This window comes from Hyperoodon ampullatus (genome assembly GCF_949752795.1).
Source record: "Hyperoodon ampullatus genome assembly, chromosome: 7".
Classification (NCBI taxonomy): domain Eukaryota; kingdom Metazoa; phylum Chordata; class Mammalia; order Artiodactyla; family Ziphiidae; genus Hyperoodon; species Hyperoodon ampullatus.
In genome coordinates this window covers 75,207,490-75,224,233 of record NC_136920.1, presented here as the reverse complement: position 1 = coordinate 75,224,233, position 16,744 = coordinate 75,207,490, and the positions used below count along the sequence as shown (strand labels likewise).

Below are 16,744 nucleotides of genomic sequence, written 5' to 3'. Positions count from 1 at the left end.
ACTACTACAAGTCCTAGACAGAGCAATCAGGCATGAAAAAGAAAAAAAATAGGTTTCCAAATTAGAAAGGAAGAAGTAAAAATGTCTTTGCTTGCAGATATGATCTTATACACAGAAAATCCTAAAGACTCCACCAAAAAAACTTTTATAACAAATCAGTGAAGTCAGTAAAGTTGCAGGGTACATAATCAAAATATATAAATCAGTTGCATTTACATACACTAACAACAAAATATCCAAAAAAGAAATAAAACAATTTCATTGACAATAGCAGCAAAAATAATAAAATACTTAGGGATAAATTTAACCAAGGAGATGAAAGATCTGTATACTGAAAACAACAAGACTTTGATTAAAAACTGAAGAAGACACAAACAAATGGAAAGAGATCCCATATGTTCATGGATCAGAAGAATTACTACTGTTAAAATCTCCACACTACCCAAAGCAATCTGTAGATTCAGTGCAATTCCTTTCAAAATTCAGATGGCATTTTTCACAGATATTGGAAAAAACCCTAAAATTTGTATAAAATCACAGAAGACCCCAAATAGCAAAAGTAATCCTGAGAAAGAACAACAAAGCTGGAGGCATCACACTTCTGGATTTCAAACTGTACTACAAAGCTATAGTAATCAAAACAGTATGATACTAGCAAAAAAAAAAAAAAGACACATAGACCAATGGAACAGAATTGAAAACCCAAAAATAAATCCTTGCCTATACAGTCAACTAATATTTGCAAACCATATGCCTGATAAGGCATTAAAATCCAAAATATACAAAGAACTCATACAATGCAATAGCAAGATAAAGTCTGATTTTACAATGGGCAGAGGAACTGAAGAGACATTTTTCCAAACAAGACATGCAAATAGCCAAAAAGTACATGAAAAGGTGCTCAGCATCACTAATCATCAAAAAATGCAAGTAAAAAACCATTATGAGATATTACATTATACCTTTTAAAATGCCTATCATCAAAAAGACAAGAGATAACAAGTGTTGGAGAGGATTAGAGAAAAGGGGAACCTTGTGCACTGTTGATAGAAATGTAAATTGGCGCCACCACTATGGAAAGCAACACAGAGATTCCCCCAAAAGTTGAAAATAGAACAGCCATATGATCCAGCAAGCCCACTTCTGGGTGGCTTCCACATAATTTGGGGTATATATCCAAAGGAAATGAAATCACTACCTCATAGAGATATCTGCACCCCCATGTTCACTGCAGCATTATTCATAATAACCAAAATATGGAAACAACCTAAGTGTCTGTAAACAGATAAATGGATAAAGAAGACATGGTATGTCTATGTGTGTACACGTACACACACACACACACACACACACACGAGTGGAATATTACTCAACCATGAGAAAGAAAAAAATCCTGCCATTTGCAACATGGATGGACCTTGAGGGCATTATGCAAAGTGAAACAAATCAGACAGAGAGAAAAATAATGTATAATATCACTTATATGTGGAATCTAAAAACCTGACTCATAGAAACAGAGAGTAGAATGATGATTGCCAGGGTTTAGAGGGAGTGGGGGAAATGGGAAGATGTTGGTCAAAGAGTACCAGCTTCTAGTTATAATATGAATAAGTTCTGGGGATCTAATGTACAGCATGGTGATTATAGCTAATAATATTGTATTATATAATTGAAAGCTGCTAAGAGAGTAGATCTTAAATGTTCTCACCACAGAAAAGAAATGATAATTATATGATATGATGGCGATGTTAGCTAACATTATGGTAGAAATCATTTTGCAATATATTAAGTGAGTCGAACTGTTGTATACCTTAAACACACATAATGTTATATGTCATTGATATCTCAATAAAGTTGGAATAGAGAAATAGATTAAAAGAAAGAAAAGGAATAAACTTAAATATCTAACTTCCTGATATTGGCCTACATCCCTCTGGTTTTCACTTCCCTTCATGTATTTATCCTCTAAGGATATACCTTATTGTAAGTGCAATGACAAATCATAAAAGATTTCTGTTGTTTTATCCAGCATTTACAGGCATTTTGAAGCAAGAGGATTTTAAAAGTATCTAGTCTACCATACTGCCAGAAGCGAAATTCTGCCATTCTATTGAAGAACAAGACAATCTTTAAATTTCATGACGTTTTTAACTTTTTCAATTCACTTTATCACTGAATCCTCATGTTTCTATGAATGCAGTTATTGTATTGGGTTGGCCAAGAAGTGCGTTCAGGGTTTCTCCAAAACACCTTATGGGAAAACTCGAACGAACTTTTTGGCCAATCCAATATTACCCTCTTTATAGACAGGAAAACCACAGCTCATGGAAGTTGAGTCGTTTCTTACTGCTTATCTAGACTAGACATCCACTCAAAACTGAATTAACAGGTTCTGACAATGAAAACCAATTTGAAAATTACCTTAAATCTCCCAGACGTAGGGCAATAAGAAACATTTTGAGGATTATTTACATTCTGGATCATCCATATCTGGCAGTAGAGTGAAGTGTGTGACCTTGGGCAAGTCATTGAACTCTCTGTCTAGTCTCAAAACACCTATGTCAGAGAACTGTTGTGACAATTAAATGATTAAATTCACATCAAGCACATAGAAAAGCAAAAGTAGAAAGTAGTGCTTACTTTGAATAAACCATGCTTTTGGTTGCGCTGACCAAGCCATAAATTGCTTCCTGGGGGAAGGTTGGTCTCAGGAGGGTCTATCACACGTTCATAAATCCTATAAGGGCAAAGAACACAGTTACTAATAAAGAGGCTCAAAGCAGAACCAGAAGGTACATGCACACTGTTTGAAGTACTCACGGCATTAGCTGCTGGTATAGAGAGATGAAGCCAATATGCGGCACATTTTAGATGACAGGTAACATAAACAGAGATCTGTTTCCTGACAACACTTAGACACATTATCTGGGCCCCTCCTGGCTTTCTATCTTTGCCCTTTTGGGAGGGGAAGAAGGAAAAGGGTAACATTTTTGAGTGTCTATTCTGAGCAATGAATTTCATACAAACTCTGTGCGTAAAGTGGTTTTGTCCATGTTGCAGGTGAGAAAGCTGAGGTTCGGGGACTGTAAATGGGTCAACCAAGACAGCCAGGGAACAGTAAAGTTGGGATGAGAATCTCCACCTGTCTGGCTGCAAAGCCCATGTACTCTCCTTTGTGCTCTACAACTCCCTGACCGCTTTATTCAGCTGCTACTCATTTCTACAGTAACCTCCTATCCCCCTCTAAATAACTGAGTAGCAGCTGCACACATGATAATGTGCCTAGTGTACAAAATCAAGTAACTGAAGTCATCACCCAATGAACAAATATTTATTGAGCATTTCTTTATGCTCCAAGCTCCATACAAGGCAACAGGAGACAGAGCAATAAACCAGACATACAAAGTCCCACCCTCATAGAGTAAAAGATAAAATTCTGTACATGAAGAAAACCTTCACATGATATAGAAAGACATATAACTAATACAGAGAAGGCAACAGTCCCAGGATCTTTGAAAGCACTGATAAAGCCTACTGAACAACTGAATTGTCTCAGTTGCTCTGCCCTCCCAAGCCCCACATTAGTCAGTTACAAATCTTGAAATTTAGAAACAGTCCCTGTAACCACCAGCTGATCACAGGCCTCCACCTCACCCCTGGCAAGTACTTTGCAGCACCTGAGGACTGAGAAGGGAAAGGAAGAGCTTGCCTAAGAACTGAACTTGTCTCCTTAGACGCTCAGAAGATTCTGAATGGGGTGAGATATAGGGACCATCTGTGAATTTCCATTCCTCATGATGGCCCTGTCCATTCCATTCATTCCTCTGTCCTTACTTGGAGCAGCCGTGGGGGAGAATCATCCCCCAGGTAGGTCCAGAGGTCTAACAACTCATCAATCCTCCCAGCTGGGATGCAGCTGACTGCCTCCTGGCAGAGGGTGATGGATTCCTCCAGCAGCTCTCAGTAGGAAAGTGCGTAAGACCTGAAGGATTGTCCAGTTGTGTCAAAGCCAGTGAATGATTGCAAGGCCGTTGCAGCTGGGAACTATCACACTGCAGCCTTATATCTTGGCCACATCGTGCATTACTCTCCTATTCCCCACTGGAAACATGCTGTTTCCTAACAATACATGCAAAGTATTCAACTGACAAAGATCTAAATATATCAGGTCCCTCTCTATTAATTATCCTTCCATTATAAATGGAGGCTCGAAACATAATCAAGGAAAAATAAGTTTCCCTGAAAAAGATAGCCTGTGTTTTCTCCACAAAAATGCAACCTTTCTTTCTGTATGTTAGAAGGAAACATTTTAAATGAAACAACTTGTCAAAACTGCTTTAATACAAGAAGATGCTATATACTTCCTTAAAAAAGTTTTTTTCTAATATTAGTGAAAAACTAGAAACAAGCCAAATTTACAACAAAAGAGAAACACATACGTTACAGTAGTTCAGCTTGACAGAATTTACTACAGTCATTAAGAGTGATTAAATATGCAGGTTATGAAATATGGGAAAATATATACAAAATAATTTTCACCAGAGAAAAGTAGAATGCAAAATTATTTATGCACTATGGAGATAACGATGCAAAAATTATGTTCAACGCTGGTGAATTTCAGAGGCGGCCAGAGAGAAACGGAAATCGCTATTTAGGGCAAGAGGCAGAAGCATAATTTTCTAGGAGTTCATTTCACTAAAAAATTGAAAATGTCAAACTATTTATCTTCACCTTCATTTTAAAACATTTGCATCTATCAGAGTGAGAGGAGCTTTCCATTCAAATGCTTTCTTTTTGGTTTTCAATATGCTAGAATGTGAGCTCCAATGAGCAAAGGAGGCCTTTATCTAATGTTTACTAAGTGCAGGATCCTGGACTGGATCTGGGGGCAGGAAAAAAGAAAATCTCATAAAGGACATTAGTAGAAAACTGGTGAAATTTGAATAGAAACCGTAGATTACAAAATAGTATTGTATTGGTGTTCAATTTCCTGATTTTGAGAATTTGGATAGTGTTTATTTAAATGTCGTTCTTAGGAACTACGCACTGTAGTATTGAGGGGTAGAGGGTCATGAGGTTTGCAGCTTACTCTCAAAGAGTTCAAAATAACAATGCGTATATACACAATATAAGTACATAGATATGTAAACACACAGTATTACTTTGAGAGAGAGCAGAATCTGAGCAAAGAGTTTATGATTGTTTTTTGGACCATTCTCAATTTTTCTGTAGGATTAAAATTATATTAAGCTAAAAAGTTTTAAAAATAGAGTGAAAAAGCTTAAAAGGTCTATAATTATGTAAATTAAAACTGCATACATGCAAAACTATTTTATCGATTAGCCAAAGATATACACAAACTTTAAGAGTCACATAAGGTATATGACAGTGTTTTCCTAAAGGAATGGGAATGGTTAGGGGGAGGGGAGTGAAAGGAAGGAAGGGAGGGAGGTGGGGAGATGAGGAGAGGGGGAAAGCGAGGAAGGGAGGGAGGGAGGGAGGGGAGGGAGGATTGCATGGATTAATGCTGATAACGTCTCATAAACTAAGAAACAGGATTATCACATCCCTAACCTCACCCTTGTACAAGGGGAGTTATGACACCAACATACCAGACAAATACAATCAGAATCTTGGCAAAAGGGCTGCTGATCCCTGAGGTGGACTGGCTCACGCAAATAAGCCGGTAGGGCACAATGATCTGTCACTTAAATCTAGTATTGCCCAAATCAACTGAAATGAAAAGTCAAAGCTAATACATGAACTCCTTGCTTTCCAGCGTGGTCAGGAAATCGAACACTGTGTTCTGATATTCTACTATTCTGGTTAATGAGGTTTCCTTCCCGTCAGGAAACATCTGACTGTCTACAATGTGTGTGACACTCTGCTGGCTATGGGGACACACAGGCGAAGTTAGCACAGCCAAGTTTCTGCCCTCAGGTGAAATGCCTGAGCCAGACAGACAACACACCCACACACACCTTAAAATTCAGTGCAATAAGTGCAAGGATCTACGGAAGCAGAGAAGAAAGAAAATATCGTATACGTATAGCTGATTCACTTTGTTATACAGCAGAAAGTAACACAACGTTGTAAAGCAATTATACTCCAATAAAGATATTTTTTTTAAAAAAAAAGAAAGGGAAGACTTTCCAAAGAAGGGGACACTACAGCTGAGTTGTGAATGAAGAATAAAGTAGAGCTGACACACCCACATAACATCCAGCACTTACACAGTACCTACCGTGTGTCAAGCATTTGTACTAAGGACTTTCCTTATATTGATTTACTTAATCCTCACAATACCACCATCAGGCAGGTATTCTTGGCTTGGCAAGGTTAGATAACTTGTCCATGGTGAGGCAGCTGGTGAATGGCAGAGCTGGGATTTGAACCCAGATCCCAAGTCTGTGCTATTCACTCAAATAATTAAAATTCCTAACTTGACTTACTTATCAGGAAGGGAAAGGGGAAACAAGATCACATGCCAAAGCACAAGGTCAGGACCCGTTAGCTCTCCCAGAACCCACTTTCTCTTCCTCCTTGCTACACTGCTACGTGGCTACAACGTTTCCAGCCTCCTTCACCTCTGGGTGTGGCCATGGAATGTGAATGGAAGGGATCTGCACCACTGCTAGCCATGACCTAGCCCCAGAAAACCTCCCTCAAGCATCTTTCACATTGTTTCTTTCAGCTGACAAGAGAAGGCTCTAAGGGCTGAGAGGTGGGCAGAGCCACAAGATGGCAGGGCCTGGATTCCTAAATGATGATGTGGGAGGCCACCTGCCAGCCAGACACACCCAACCGGATGGCAACCCAACTGAGATAGAGAGGATGTTCCGTAGTTGTGGCTAGTATTCTTTACCCTAACAAGTATACCCCAACGAAAAATAGAAAGGTGACTGTTATAGATTCACGCCCGTAATGCCAAGAGATAGCAGAGACACATGAATTTGGGGTAAAATAGATTTAGGTTCACATTCCAGTTGTGCATTCTACTAGCTATATGACCTTAATTAAGTTATTTAATTTCTCTGTACCTCAGCTTTCTCATTTACAAAACAGGGATGGACTTCCCTGGTGGCGCAGTGGTTAAGAATGCACCTGCCAGTGCAGGGGACACGGGTCCTAGCCCTGGTCCGGGAAGATCCCACATGCTGCGGAGCAACTAAGCCCATGCACCACAACTACTGAGCCTGTGATCTAGAGCCCACGAGCCACAACCACTGAGCCCACGTGCCACAACTACTGGAGCCCGTGCACCTAGAGCCTGTGCTCCGCAACAAGAGAAGCCACCGCAATGAGAAGCCTGCGCACCGCAACGAAGAGTAGCCCCCGCTCGCTGCAACTAGAGAAAGCCCGCGTACAGCAATGAAGACCCAACGCAAGCAAAAATTTAAAAAGTAAAAAACGGGGATGTTACTGCTGACTGAATGGGCTGTGGTGAGGCTTGAATGAAATAGTTTTAATGCCATTGGTACATAGTAGGTGCTGCCAGTCTGTAAAATTCACAGGTGTCTAAGGATGCAGAGCTACACAGGTAACGTGATACATTTCAGCCCGCCGGCTGCACCTCACATCAAATGAATCCACTGAGGTGGGATTATCAGTATCTTAGGTGCCTGGCTTGTGCTTTGGGACACAGTTTAGGGGAATGACATCACTGTCACATGGGAGGGTGTGGGATTTCAATGTTACAATGCAAGAATTTAGTGTCTATTTTGTCATAAATTCCCACACTGAAAATTTTTAAATCCTAAATTTCTTTTCACCTTCTACAAATTTAAAAGCTAGAACAAGTGAATATGTAACAGGAACAAAACAAAGAAATTAACAGCATTAACTTCTGTTGCTGTTTAACCTGATTAGTTAGAGTGCACACTGACAACCTACTTAGATTCTAAACTTTGGATTAAAACAAAATTTTTGGACAAAGTACATTTTCTATGACATACCAAAATCCCAGTATTTTTACTATGTTAGTTTTAAAATGTCATTCATTAGCTTTTTTCAATTCTTTCAAGACGTAAGTCACAAACTTTTCTATGCAAATTAAGCAAACAACTTAATATCTTTTACATCCCTCCAAAATATGTAATTCTTTGACATTTACAAAAGCTTGACTTTTGTTGAAAGTTCATCATAAACTCACATTAGACAGGAGAAGGGCTCAGGAAAAAGGAAGAGGTATAAGAAATATTTTATAATATATTAGACTGTATGTTTGAACACACAATCACCAAACCAAGAACAACAACAAAATACATAGTTTTTATATGAGTAAAATATGACAAGACACTACTCCTAACACGTTTGCCTGATCCAGTACTAGGCACTTTCCTACTCCCTTTGGGACCTTAATTGGATTTAGCCAATCCATATAAAAGGTTTCTGGGGAAACAAAAAATGTCAGCAGTAAGCCAAAGCCCTCTAAGTTCTTACTTCAGGCCGTCCTTATTTATCCTTTTTTTTTTTTTTTTTTTTTTGCATTACGTGGGCTTCTCACTGCTGTGGCCTCTCCCGTTGCGGAGCACAGGCTCTGGACGCGCAGGCCCAGTAGCCATGGCTCACGGGCCTAGCCGCTCCGCGGCATGTGGGATCCTCCCAGACCGGGGCACGAACCCGCGTCCCCTGCATCGGCAGGCGGACTCTCAACCACTGCGCCACCAGGGAAGCCCGATCCTTTTTTTTTTTTTTTTTTTTTTTTGCGGTACACGGGCCTCTCACTGTTGTGGCCTCTCCCGTTGTGGAGCACAGGCTCCGGATGCACAGGCTCAGCGGCCATGGCTCACGGGCCCAGCCGCTCCGCGGCATGTGGGATCCTCCCGGACCAGGGCATGAACCCGTGTCCCCTGCATCGGCAGGCGGACTCTAAACAACTGCGCCACCAGGGAAGCCCTCGATCCTTTTTATATATATTATTTTTTATGTATTCTGACTGCCCTGTATTTTGGTTCTTTACTGATCTCTGAGACCCTGCCTGCTTGGATGGCCCATTTGGACACACTCTCTAGAACATCAGCATATGACTCTATACCCTCCCACTAACCTTTGAAGTCTAAAATTCTGGTCCTGGCTGAACCTGCTTTCCCAGACCTCCCTGACAAGGAAGGAGCAATTGGTCTTTCCTGGTACCCCTGGGTCCAGCACTTTCACACTCAAGTTGTGTCTGCACTTCCTGACTGCTACAACCACTGATTATCTGCTGAGTATGGAGGAAATAAAACCCTCGCAACATCCCTGCACCTGCTCACTTGTCTCCTGCACTAACACCTTCCCTGACCATTCTATATAAAGTAGCAACTAACCACTCATCACTTAGCTTGTTTTACCCTAATCAAAGCACATGACTCTCCACAGTTGGCTCTTTGCTGATGGATTGTTTCCTCCTACGAGAAGTAAGCATCTTGAAAGCAAGGACCTTGTCTATCTTTTTCATGTCAGTATCTCTACCATCTGGAAGAGAGCCTAGTCAAAGTAGGTACCCACTCCATATACTGAATGAATGAATGAAGGCAGTATGTTCAGAATAAGAGGGCTACAGACAGTTATACAAGCCCTAAAGTATTATGGCTAAGACTTTATGATGCGCAATTCCCAAAAATGAATGACATAAACTAAGAAATCAGGCAGTTGAACTTGAGACTTTATGCAGATATTCCTGAGGAAAATGCAGTCAATGAAAATGAGTGACATGTGTAACTTTTTTCAAGTGTTTTCCTCCATCATCCCCAGCTCATGAGATTTACACAAGAAGCCCCCGCCCCCCCCCCAAAATAGAGCAAGATAAAAAAAACCCTCTCACTGTTTTCCATCCAGAAAAGACATAGGGATAGCAAGTTTGAATCTGTCAGGCAGACAACTCACTAACAGGAAAGCCAGATATATGTATTTCAGAAAGAAATAGTCAAGAGAAATAGTCAGCAACTTGAAAATTAATCAGATCAAGCATAGTCCTTTTGATAAGTGCACAATTTACTGCTTAAGTTGATGGCATTATAATCAGCCCAAATTTATCATATTCCCATAGGCCATCTGACACAAATAATGCATTTACTCTATAACCATCTAAAATCTACCCTTTCTTTTGGCCAAAAAAAAGCCCAATTCCCATTTAGTCGTGTTTCTAGGCCTTGAACTCAAATGTGATGCTGGCTATTAAGATGTATTGGGAGAATGATGGGAAATTTGCATGCCATTACTATCTAATGGTATTTTAAAGTGTAAGTAACTCATTTCTAATACAATAGCATGAAAAATTAAACAACCAGTCAAACATAAAAACTGCTCAAGAGGAATGAACACTGCAAAGAGTAACTGTCATGCTCCTTGTGAAAGTCAGCCACTGAATCAAGGGCTCCCATTAGGAATTTTCTTCACAAGGTACAACTTCTCTTTATTCATGACTTTAAGAATGCCCTCCCTAGCAAGCATCCCATCTGCTTAAAGACCAGTCAATATTCTATGAAGAACTAGATTTTCTGTTAACCGATAAAGCCCTCTGAGCTCATCACAAAGAAATGCAATGGTTCAACACTACATATGAAGGAATATTGGATTTTTATTTACCTGGGTGAAGAAAGGCCTCTGAAGGGACTCCACAGTACCTTTCCCAATTATACAGAAGAATGAATTTCCAATGTAAACCTTGTGAATTAACATGTATTATGCTGCTGTTCAATAAGACAAAATGAAGCCCAAATGAGACGCTAAATAAAGAGGTTTATCTGGGGCTTTGCCTAGAATTGAAAAAAAGTGTTCACATACTCCCTGAAGAGGAAAGTTACAATGACCTTCCTTTGCTAGATAGAGAGCCTCATCCTCACTGCCTTTAAGCCAGCACTAGTGAATATCAAGGTGTTCCTTAGAGAAAGTTCCCTATTAGAGAACACAAGACAACTCCCATTCTATCTCCCCTCACTAATACGGTGGCGGGGGAGCTTGCACAGGAGGCAATTCCCTCTTTTGAACTCAGGCTAAAGGGGACATCATGCAATCTTCCCCCCTCAGCTTCATAGGGGAAATGTGAGAACACAAAGTTCTTGATCACCACTAGAAAAACAAAAGACACCTATGGTGACATTGGCATCGCTCTTGGCCCTGATGACTGTTCAGCATTCATTCCGTAGGTCATGGCAGTCTACAAGATAGTTCCTCAAAGCTTAATCACTGTGGCAAGAGTGTTTGCCAGTGATGTACACTGATGAGCTACTTGTTGAATTTCCATGTCAGGTTGCTTGGCTGTTGGTAATTATTTGCTAACATGGAAGACACATCACACAGGGCTTGTACCAGAAGGACATGAAAGGAATACCCCAAAGGGGAGCTCTGTGGTCTCCTCCTACCAATTTGTTAACAAAACCAATGACACTCAGCAAATGACAAGGGGAAAACGACACCTCTGGCATTGTACAGGAGGTACAGACTGTAATCGGGGAGATGGATTATAGAGATGAATACAGTATGGCACCAACGTGTAAGAATTGACTTCTAAACCAAATCCATGCAGATCTCCGGAGGGAGGACGGTAGCAGAGCTCAGCAGGTTTCTAAACAGTTTCGTAGCCACTGTCAGCAGAGTAAATACAAATGCGAACTAAAAAGAGAAGGCAAAATTGAAATCTGGATGGAGATGCCTTTGTTGTGGTAAAATAGACGGCAGCAGTGTTCAAATGAGATTAGCAAAGAGACTTTGTCAGAGAAGGGTATGAATACCCTCCAAGAGAAAGAGAGGTCTTCCCAAGAAGATAAAGTCCTCATGTGACCTGCTTCATCCACGTAGAAAACACTTGCCAGATGCATGCTTTTTCTTGTCTGGCAATTAAATTTTACTCTTTTCTCTCTCCTCATCGGGATCTCCATACCAACAGTACTTTCCTTTCTTAACCATATTTTATGCCCCAACTATCTCTCTCCTACAACTTCTTACTAACCCTTATGCTCTGCCTATCCCAAGCTCATGCTGACTGTGGATCAGGTCAGACAACCAGCTCTGTCAGATTTAGCATTGTTACCTATGATTCAACAGTGTAATAGCAGTGTGCTTATTGAATCTGCAGGAAAATACGGAGTTGGTATGATTGTTTCAATCATAATACATTTTAAGATAATACCACCAGGGTTAAAAGAGACATTAATAGGCAGAAATTAGGGCCAAATCAAATAAGATGAAATTTCACATCAAAAAAATGAAAGATCCCACGCTTAGGGACTGTGCTTCTCAAAGACAGAATGTGAGATCTAAAGTTTAACAGAAATACATATTGAGAAAAAGTACACAGCTGTTTTGATCAACAGTAAGCTAAGGTAAGGCTGCCAAAAAGAATGTTATCATCTTAAACTGTACCAGAAGAAGACAATTATCTCAGTCTAATCTGAGTCCATCTGTCTAGAGATAATCACATGTAGTTGTAGGAACTTCTCAGATGATAAACAGACACACTTTAGAAAGAACCAAGCAGGACTGTGAGGGCCTTGTGAGCCAAATCAAGTGATGAATGGTTGAAGGAACAGAGGATGTTCAGTCTGAAAAAGTAAAGATTAAGGGAAAGCAAGATAAAGTCTTCAAATATTTGGAGGACAGTCACGTGGGATTGGATTTGGTCTATGTAGCTAAAAGAGGTAAAACGTATACCAACAAGTGTAAGTTACAAGGAGGTATTTTTAGCTCAAGGTAAGAATTTTCTAGCAGTCAGAAAACACAGAGAGAAGGAACAGCCTTGGGAAGCAATGAACTACAGTCTCTGAAGGATGTCCTAGTAGATGATAGAAGGCCACTTGGCAAGGACAGTAATCCTCAAACTCAGACAGAGAGACACAGCCTCAAAACTTTTAAGAGCTGCCCTTGATTATCTACTATATGCAAGAACTTTACAAACTTTATATTCCTTGAAATAACCCTAAAAGGCAGGCATGGCTATACTCAGTTGATAGATGTTCACAGAAGTTAAGTGATTTGCATGATACCATTCAATAAATGGCAAAGCCTAAATTCAAATCCAGATGTAAACTCGTGCTATGCCACATTGTCTTACAATCCTCTATTGATTCTGTTCTTAAAAAGTCAAATGTTCAACCAGTTGGTTACATAAACAGTGTGAGATACAGAAAGATCACTGGACTAAAGTCAGAAAACATCCGTTTGTGTCTTACCTTTACCATTGAAGCTTTGTGACTTGGGGCAAGTTACAAAACCTCTCTGGGCCCTCACAGTTTCTTCACTCACAAACTTAATAACAATACCTACTACACAGGTTTTCAATGAATATAAAACAGATAATCTCAATAAAAGTACATTTCAAATTCTAAAATGCTTTTCTAAAGTAAAACATTATTAATGTTATTAGGTAAGATCAATGCTTTCACCCTCACAGAACAATCCAGAAGGTACTTTAATTTGAAGTATTTTCAGAAAAAAGATAACAGAAGCCTCATCTAAGACACTTGGCTCAACTGGTTAGAAAACAGTATCCACTGTCAGCTTTATAATTTCTATAAAAGAGGAGTTATGGGGCAGCAATGTGATAGGAAGGAGAGGAGAGTAAGAGCCTCCTAAATCACTCCCTTGGTGTAGCCACTGATAGCACATGAATCCAGTCATTAGTCCCATTTTTTTCCAGGAGTTCAGAAAATGTGCTGCACAAAGTGTTCAATTATACCCCAGACTAGCTGCCTCCAAAATATTTGCTGACACTCATGAGTGGGTGAAAATTTAGTGTAACCCCATTTCATTATTCATCTAAATGAAGATTTAAATTTAATGATAAATCAAAGGCCTGATGTTTATATAAAGCACACATCGGTAACTAGGACTGTCGGGGTCAGAAAGGACATTGAAGGTCTCTGATTCAACCTCCATCTGCTACTTGTTATATTAATATATAAAGATCCAAAAGCCATCTGTCATGCAGAGACCATATGGGACATCCTCACATAATGCTTTAAAGCTTCCCAGAGCAAATGGATGTCTCCCCAAAGGCCTGATATTGACCATTTCCAAACAACCCATGTGAAATATTTCAGGGTCTAGAAGCTATGATAAGGGACAAGGTAAATATTTCTCTCTCTCCATGAAGTCCTGATGCAACCACAGACCACCACCACCGCCTGCAACATTGGCGTCCCCGAGTCAAGCAGAGATCTGTATTCTTTGACCTCTTCACTTTTTCAGGACCTTGGAAAGCACACATAAGGTAAGGTCTCTTGCCAAACATTAAGGGAGCCTAGTAAGCTTTCCAAAAATACAGATTTCTACACCCCTCATAAAATCAGATTTAACAGGTGCCAGCCTAGCCCAACTGTAAAAAAGAATCTCAGATGAAGTCTTTATTTGGCAAAGTCTGTCCTCAAGAAGCAAAGTCGGGTTTGACCAGGATTTCCTCCTGCCCTGCTACAGTCAAGCTAGCCTATGACAGGAGCAGCTGGGACTCTGCTTAGGGCATCTCCAAGGCAGAGTGAGAGGCACAGGGGAACAATCTCCTCCATGAGGCTGTTTCTAGATATTTTTCTATTTAAATTAAAACAAACAAACAAACACGAGAGCAGCACAAAGAAAAGAATAAGTCCTTCAGCATCCCAACGTTTTGTGGTGCATATAAAAAAGTAAAAGTGTTCTCCTGACCGTGGCCCATTAATAGTTGTGTAGGTGATGGATGGAGGAACACAGGAACGGATAGAAAGACAATATATAGGCAGCCACTTGTAAATTTATTTGACAAGAGTAATATTATATCCCTGGGCTCCTGGAGCCTTCATTACAGTGTAGATAAATTATAGTTATTTGTTCATTGTTGTTCAATTTCAAATAGTGGCAAATGCCAAGGTGAGCTGAGTATCTCCATTTACCCCCTCCAGATAGACTCTGCCTTGCTCTGTGCCAAAGAAGACTAAGAGGTTCCCTCTCCTTTTTGGTTCCAGTTGGTTTCAACCAATGGGAAATGCCAGCAGGAGGGCAGGAAGGGTTGAAGTTGGGGTACTAATTAATTCATATGGAAAAGACAGCACAGTGCTTGGCACACAGTACTAGCTACCTAAAGGTAGCTGCTCCTTTTTAAGAACAAAACTAGTGAGGAAGGCCCTTGACTACTAAGTGGTACTTTCACGCCTCTCTCTCTCTCAGCTGCTGTCTATAGCCTTCCCAATATAAATGTGTCAATACAAACTTGATTGTTTTTTAATAATGTTTACTGAGAGGACAACTTTTGTGCCTTGACTTCTGCTTTGTATCAAGTTCACTGCATTACTCATTTAGTTTGGGCTCTTTCTTTTAAAAAGTAATCACTTTGTTGAAAGAAATTTTTAGGTCAGAAGTTCACGAAATCACCGAAGCAGAGCAAAGCAATTTAGATAAAATTTCCTGATCTGAAGGAAGACTTTTGTTATTGTGAGGCATTCAATAGTAACTGCCAGCTGTTTAATCAAAAAGTTATTGTTCATTGTGGAGGAAAAATTGGAGTTTGGAAAACAATGAGGCTACAACTCCAAGTTCAGAAAGCGTCTGAGGAAGTTTCAAATCCTTTTCAAACTCCGACTGATCATTTAAACTATAATGGCCCATTTCTGATAAGGCATTTCATGGATGATAATAAGAAAATCACTGAGACAACTGAGATCTCCCACTAATCTCTTTAATTATTCCCTTTCCTAGCGGCTCCTTCATGTTCAGATTACAGGGTATAAATTAAAGACCGTTTTAAGAGATGTCTCAGATAAGCCTATTATTAAGAACCCATAGGTGACTCCTTTAATTCCAAAACCAAAATGAATGATAAAAGAAAAATTAAGAAGGTGACGGAATTATAAGGGGAAATTTTTGCATGTTAGAAAAAGAAGGATTTGAAGAAGGCTAATGGGAAAAGAAAAGATTCAAGAGTCAGAAGGACTCTGTTCTAAATTCTGGGCTTACCCGCTAAACTTGGGACGTGACCTTGGACAAATCACTTTATCTTCCTAGGATTATTTCCTCACCTTTTACATAAAGAAAATGATGCCTGCTCCTTTTACCTTTTTAAGGCTCTATACGACACTGTACAGTAACTGCTTTAAAAACTGATGCCCAATACTGATATGAAATGGCTTAAGTAATGCAGTGTTGAACCACCTGAATGCTTGTTGGTCTTTCAGATCCTCCCAAGGACCCAGCTACATCCCTTTCCTTATGTTTTGTGCATGAGATAATCTGGTAACCTTTTAATAATCTTGCCTTTTTTGATCAAGTTATTCAAATTGATTTCTGTCACTTACAACATAAGGATCTTAACTAACGTGAAAATGTAAAGGAAAATACACTTAATTGAAACAATTCTACACTCAGATGAAGAACTACAGTAAGTCTTGGGATGCCCACTCAGCAGCATATATGAAGATAAAAATTCTGATCTCACCACACCTTGGTGCCTACCTCATTTACATTCTGTGATGTAATCAGCAATTTATGAATTTGTGGGCAACTTGATAACAGTTCTTATTTGCTGTGGCATCCCCAGTACCTAGACCAGTGCTAGGCACAAAATGTATGCTTAACAACAATGGTTTTCATCTCATGTATTTTTGCATTTGTGTCAGTCTGATCAGTTCCTGGATGCAACCATCTCTCTGTGCTTGTATGATTACCCAATGGGTGAACTGGCTTGGCTTCCTCTGTCTCTTAAATGGATTAACTGCCAACATACTTTTTTAATACTACTAGGTTGATGGAAAAGCTGAAATGCAAATTTTCAATCGAAAGAGGATATTTAGAATAACAG

The 16,744-nt window shown here is 39.7% G+C and overlaps 1 protein-coding gene across 3 annotated transcripts in view; it reads right to left on the bottom strand.

Annotated features, from left to right (window-relative positions):
• NELL1 (neural EGFL like 1) overlaps positions 1 to 16,744 on the bottom strand; it is a gene marked incomplete at both ends in the record, with an annotated part of 886,110 nt that overhangs the window by 716,118 nt on the left and 153,248 nt on the right. For all 3 annotated transcript variants that reach the window (XM_079707393.1, XM_079707394.1, XM_079707395.1), the window contains one exon: positions 2,641 to 2,737. In XM_079707393.1, coding sequence (XP_079563519.1) covers positions 2,641 to 2,737 — 97 coding nt within the window. The remainder of the gene's footprint in view (positions 1 to 2,640; positions 2,738 to 16,744) is intronic.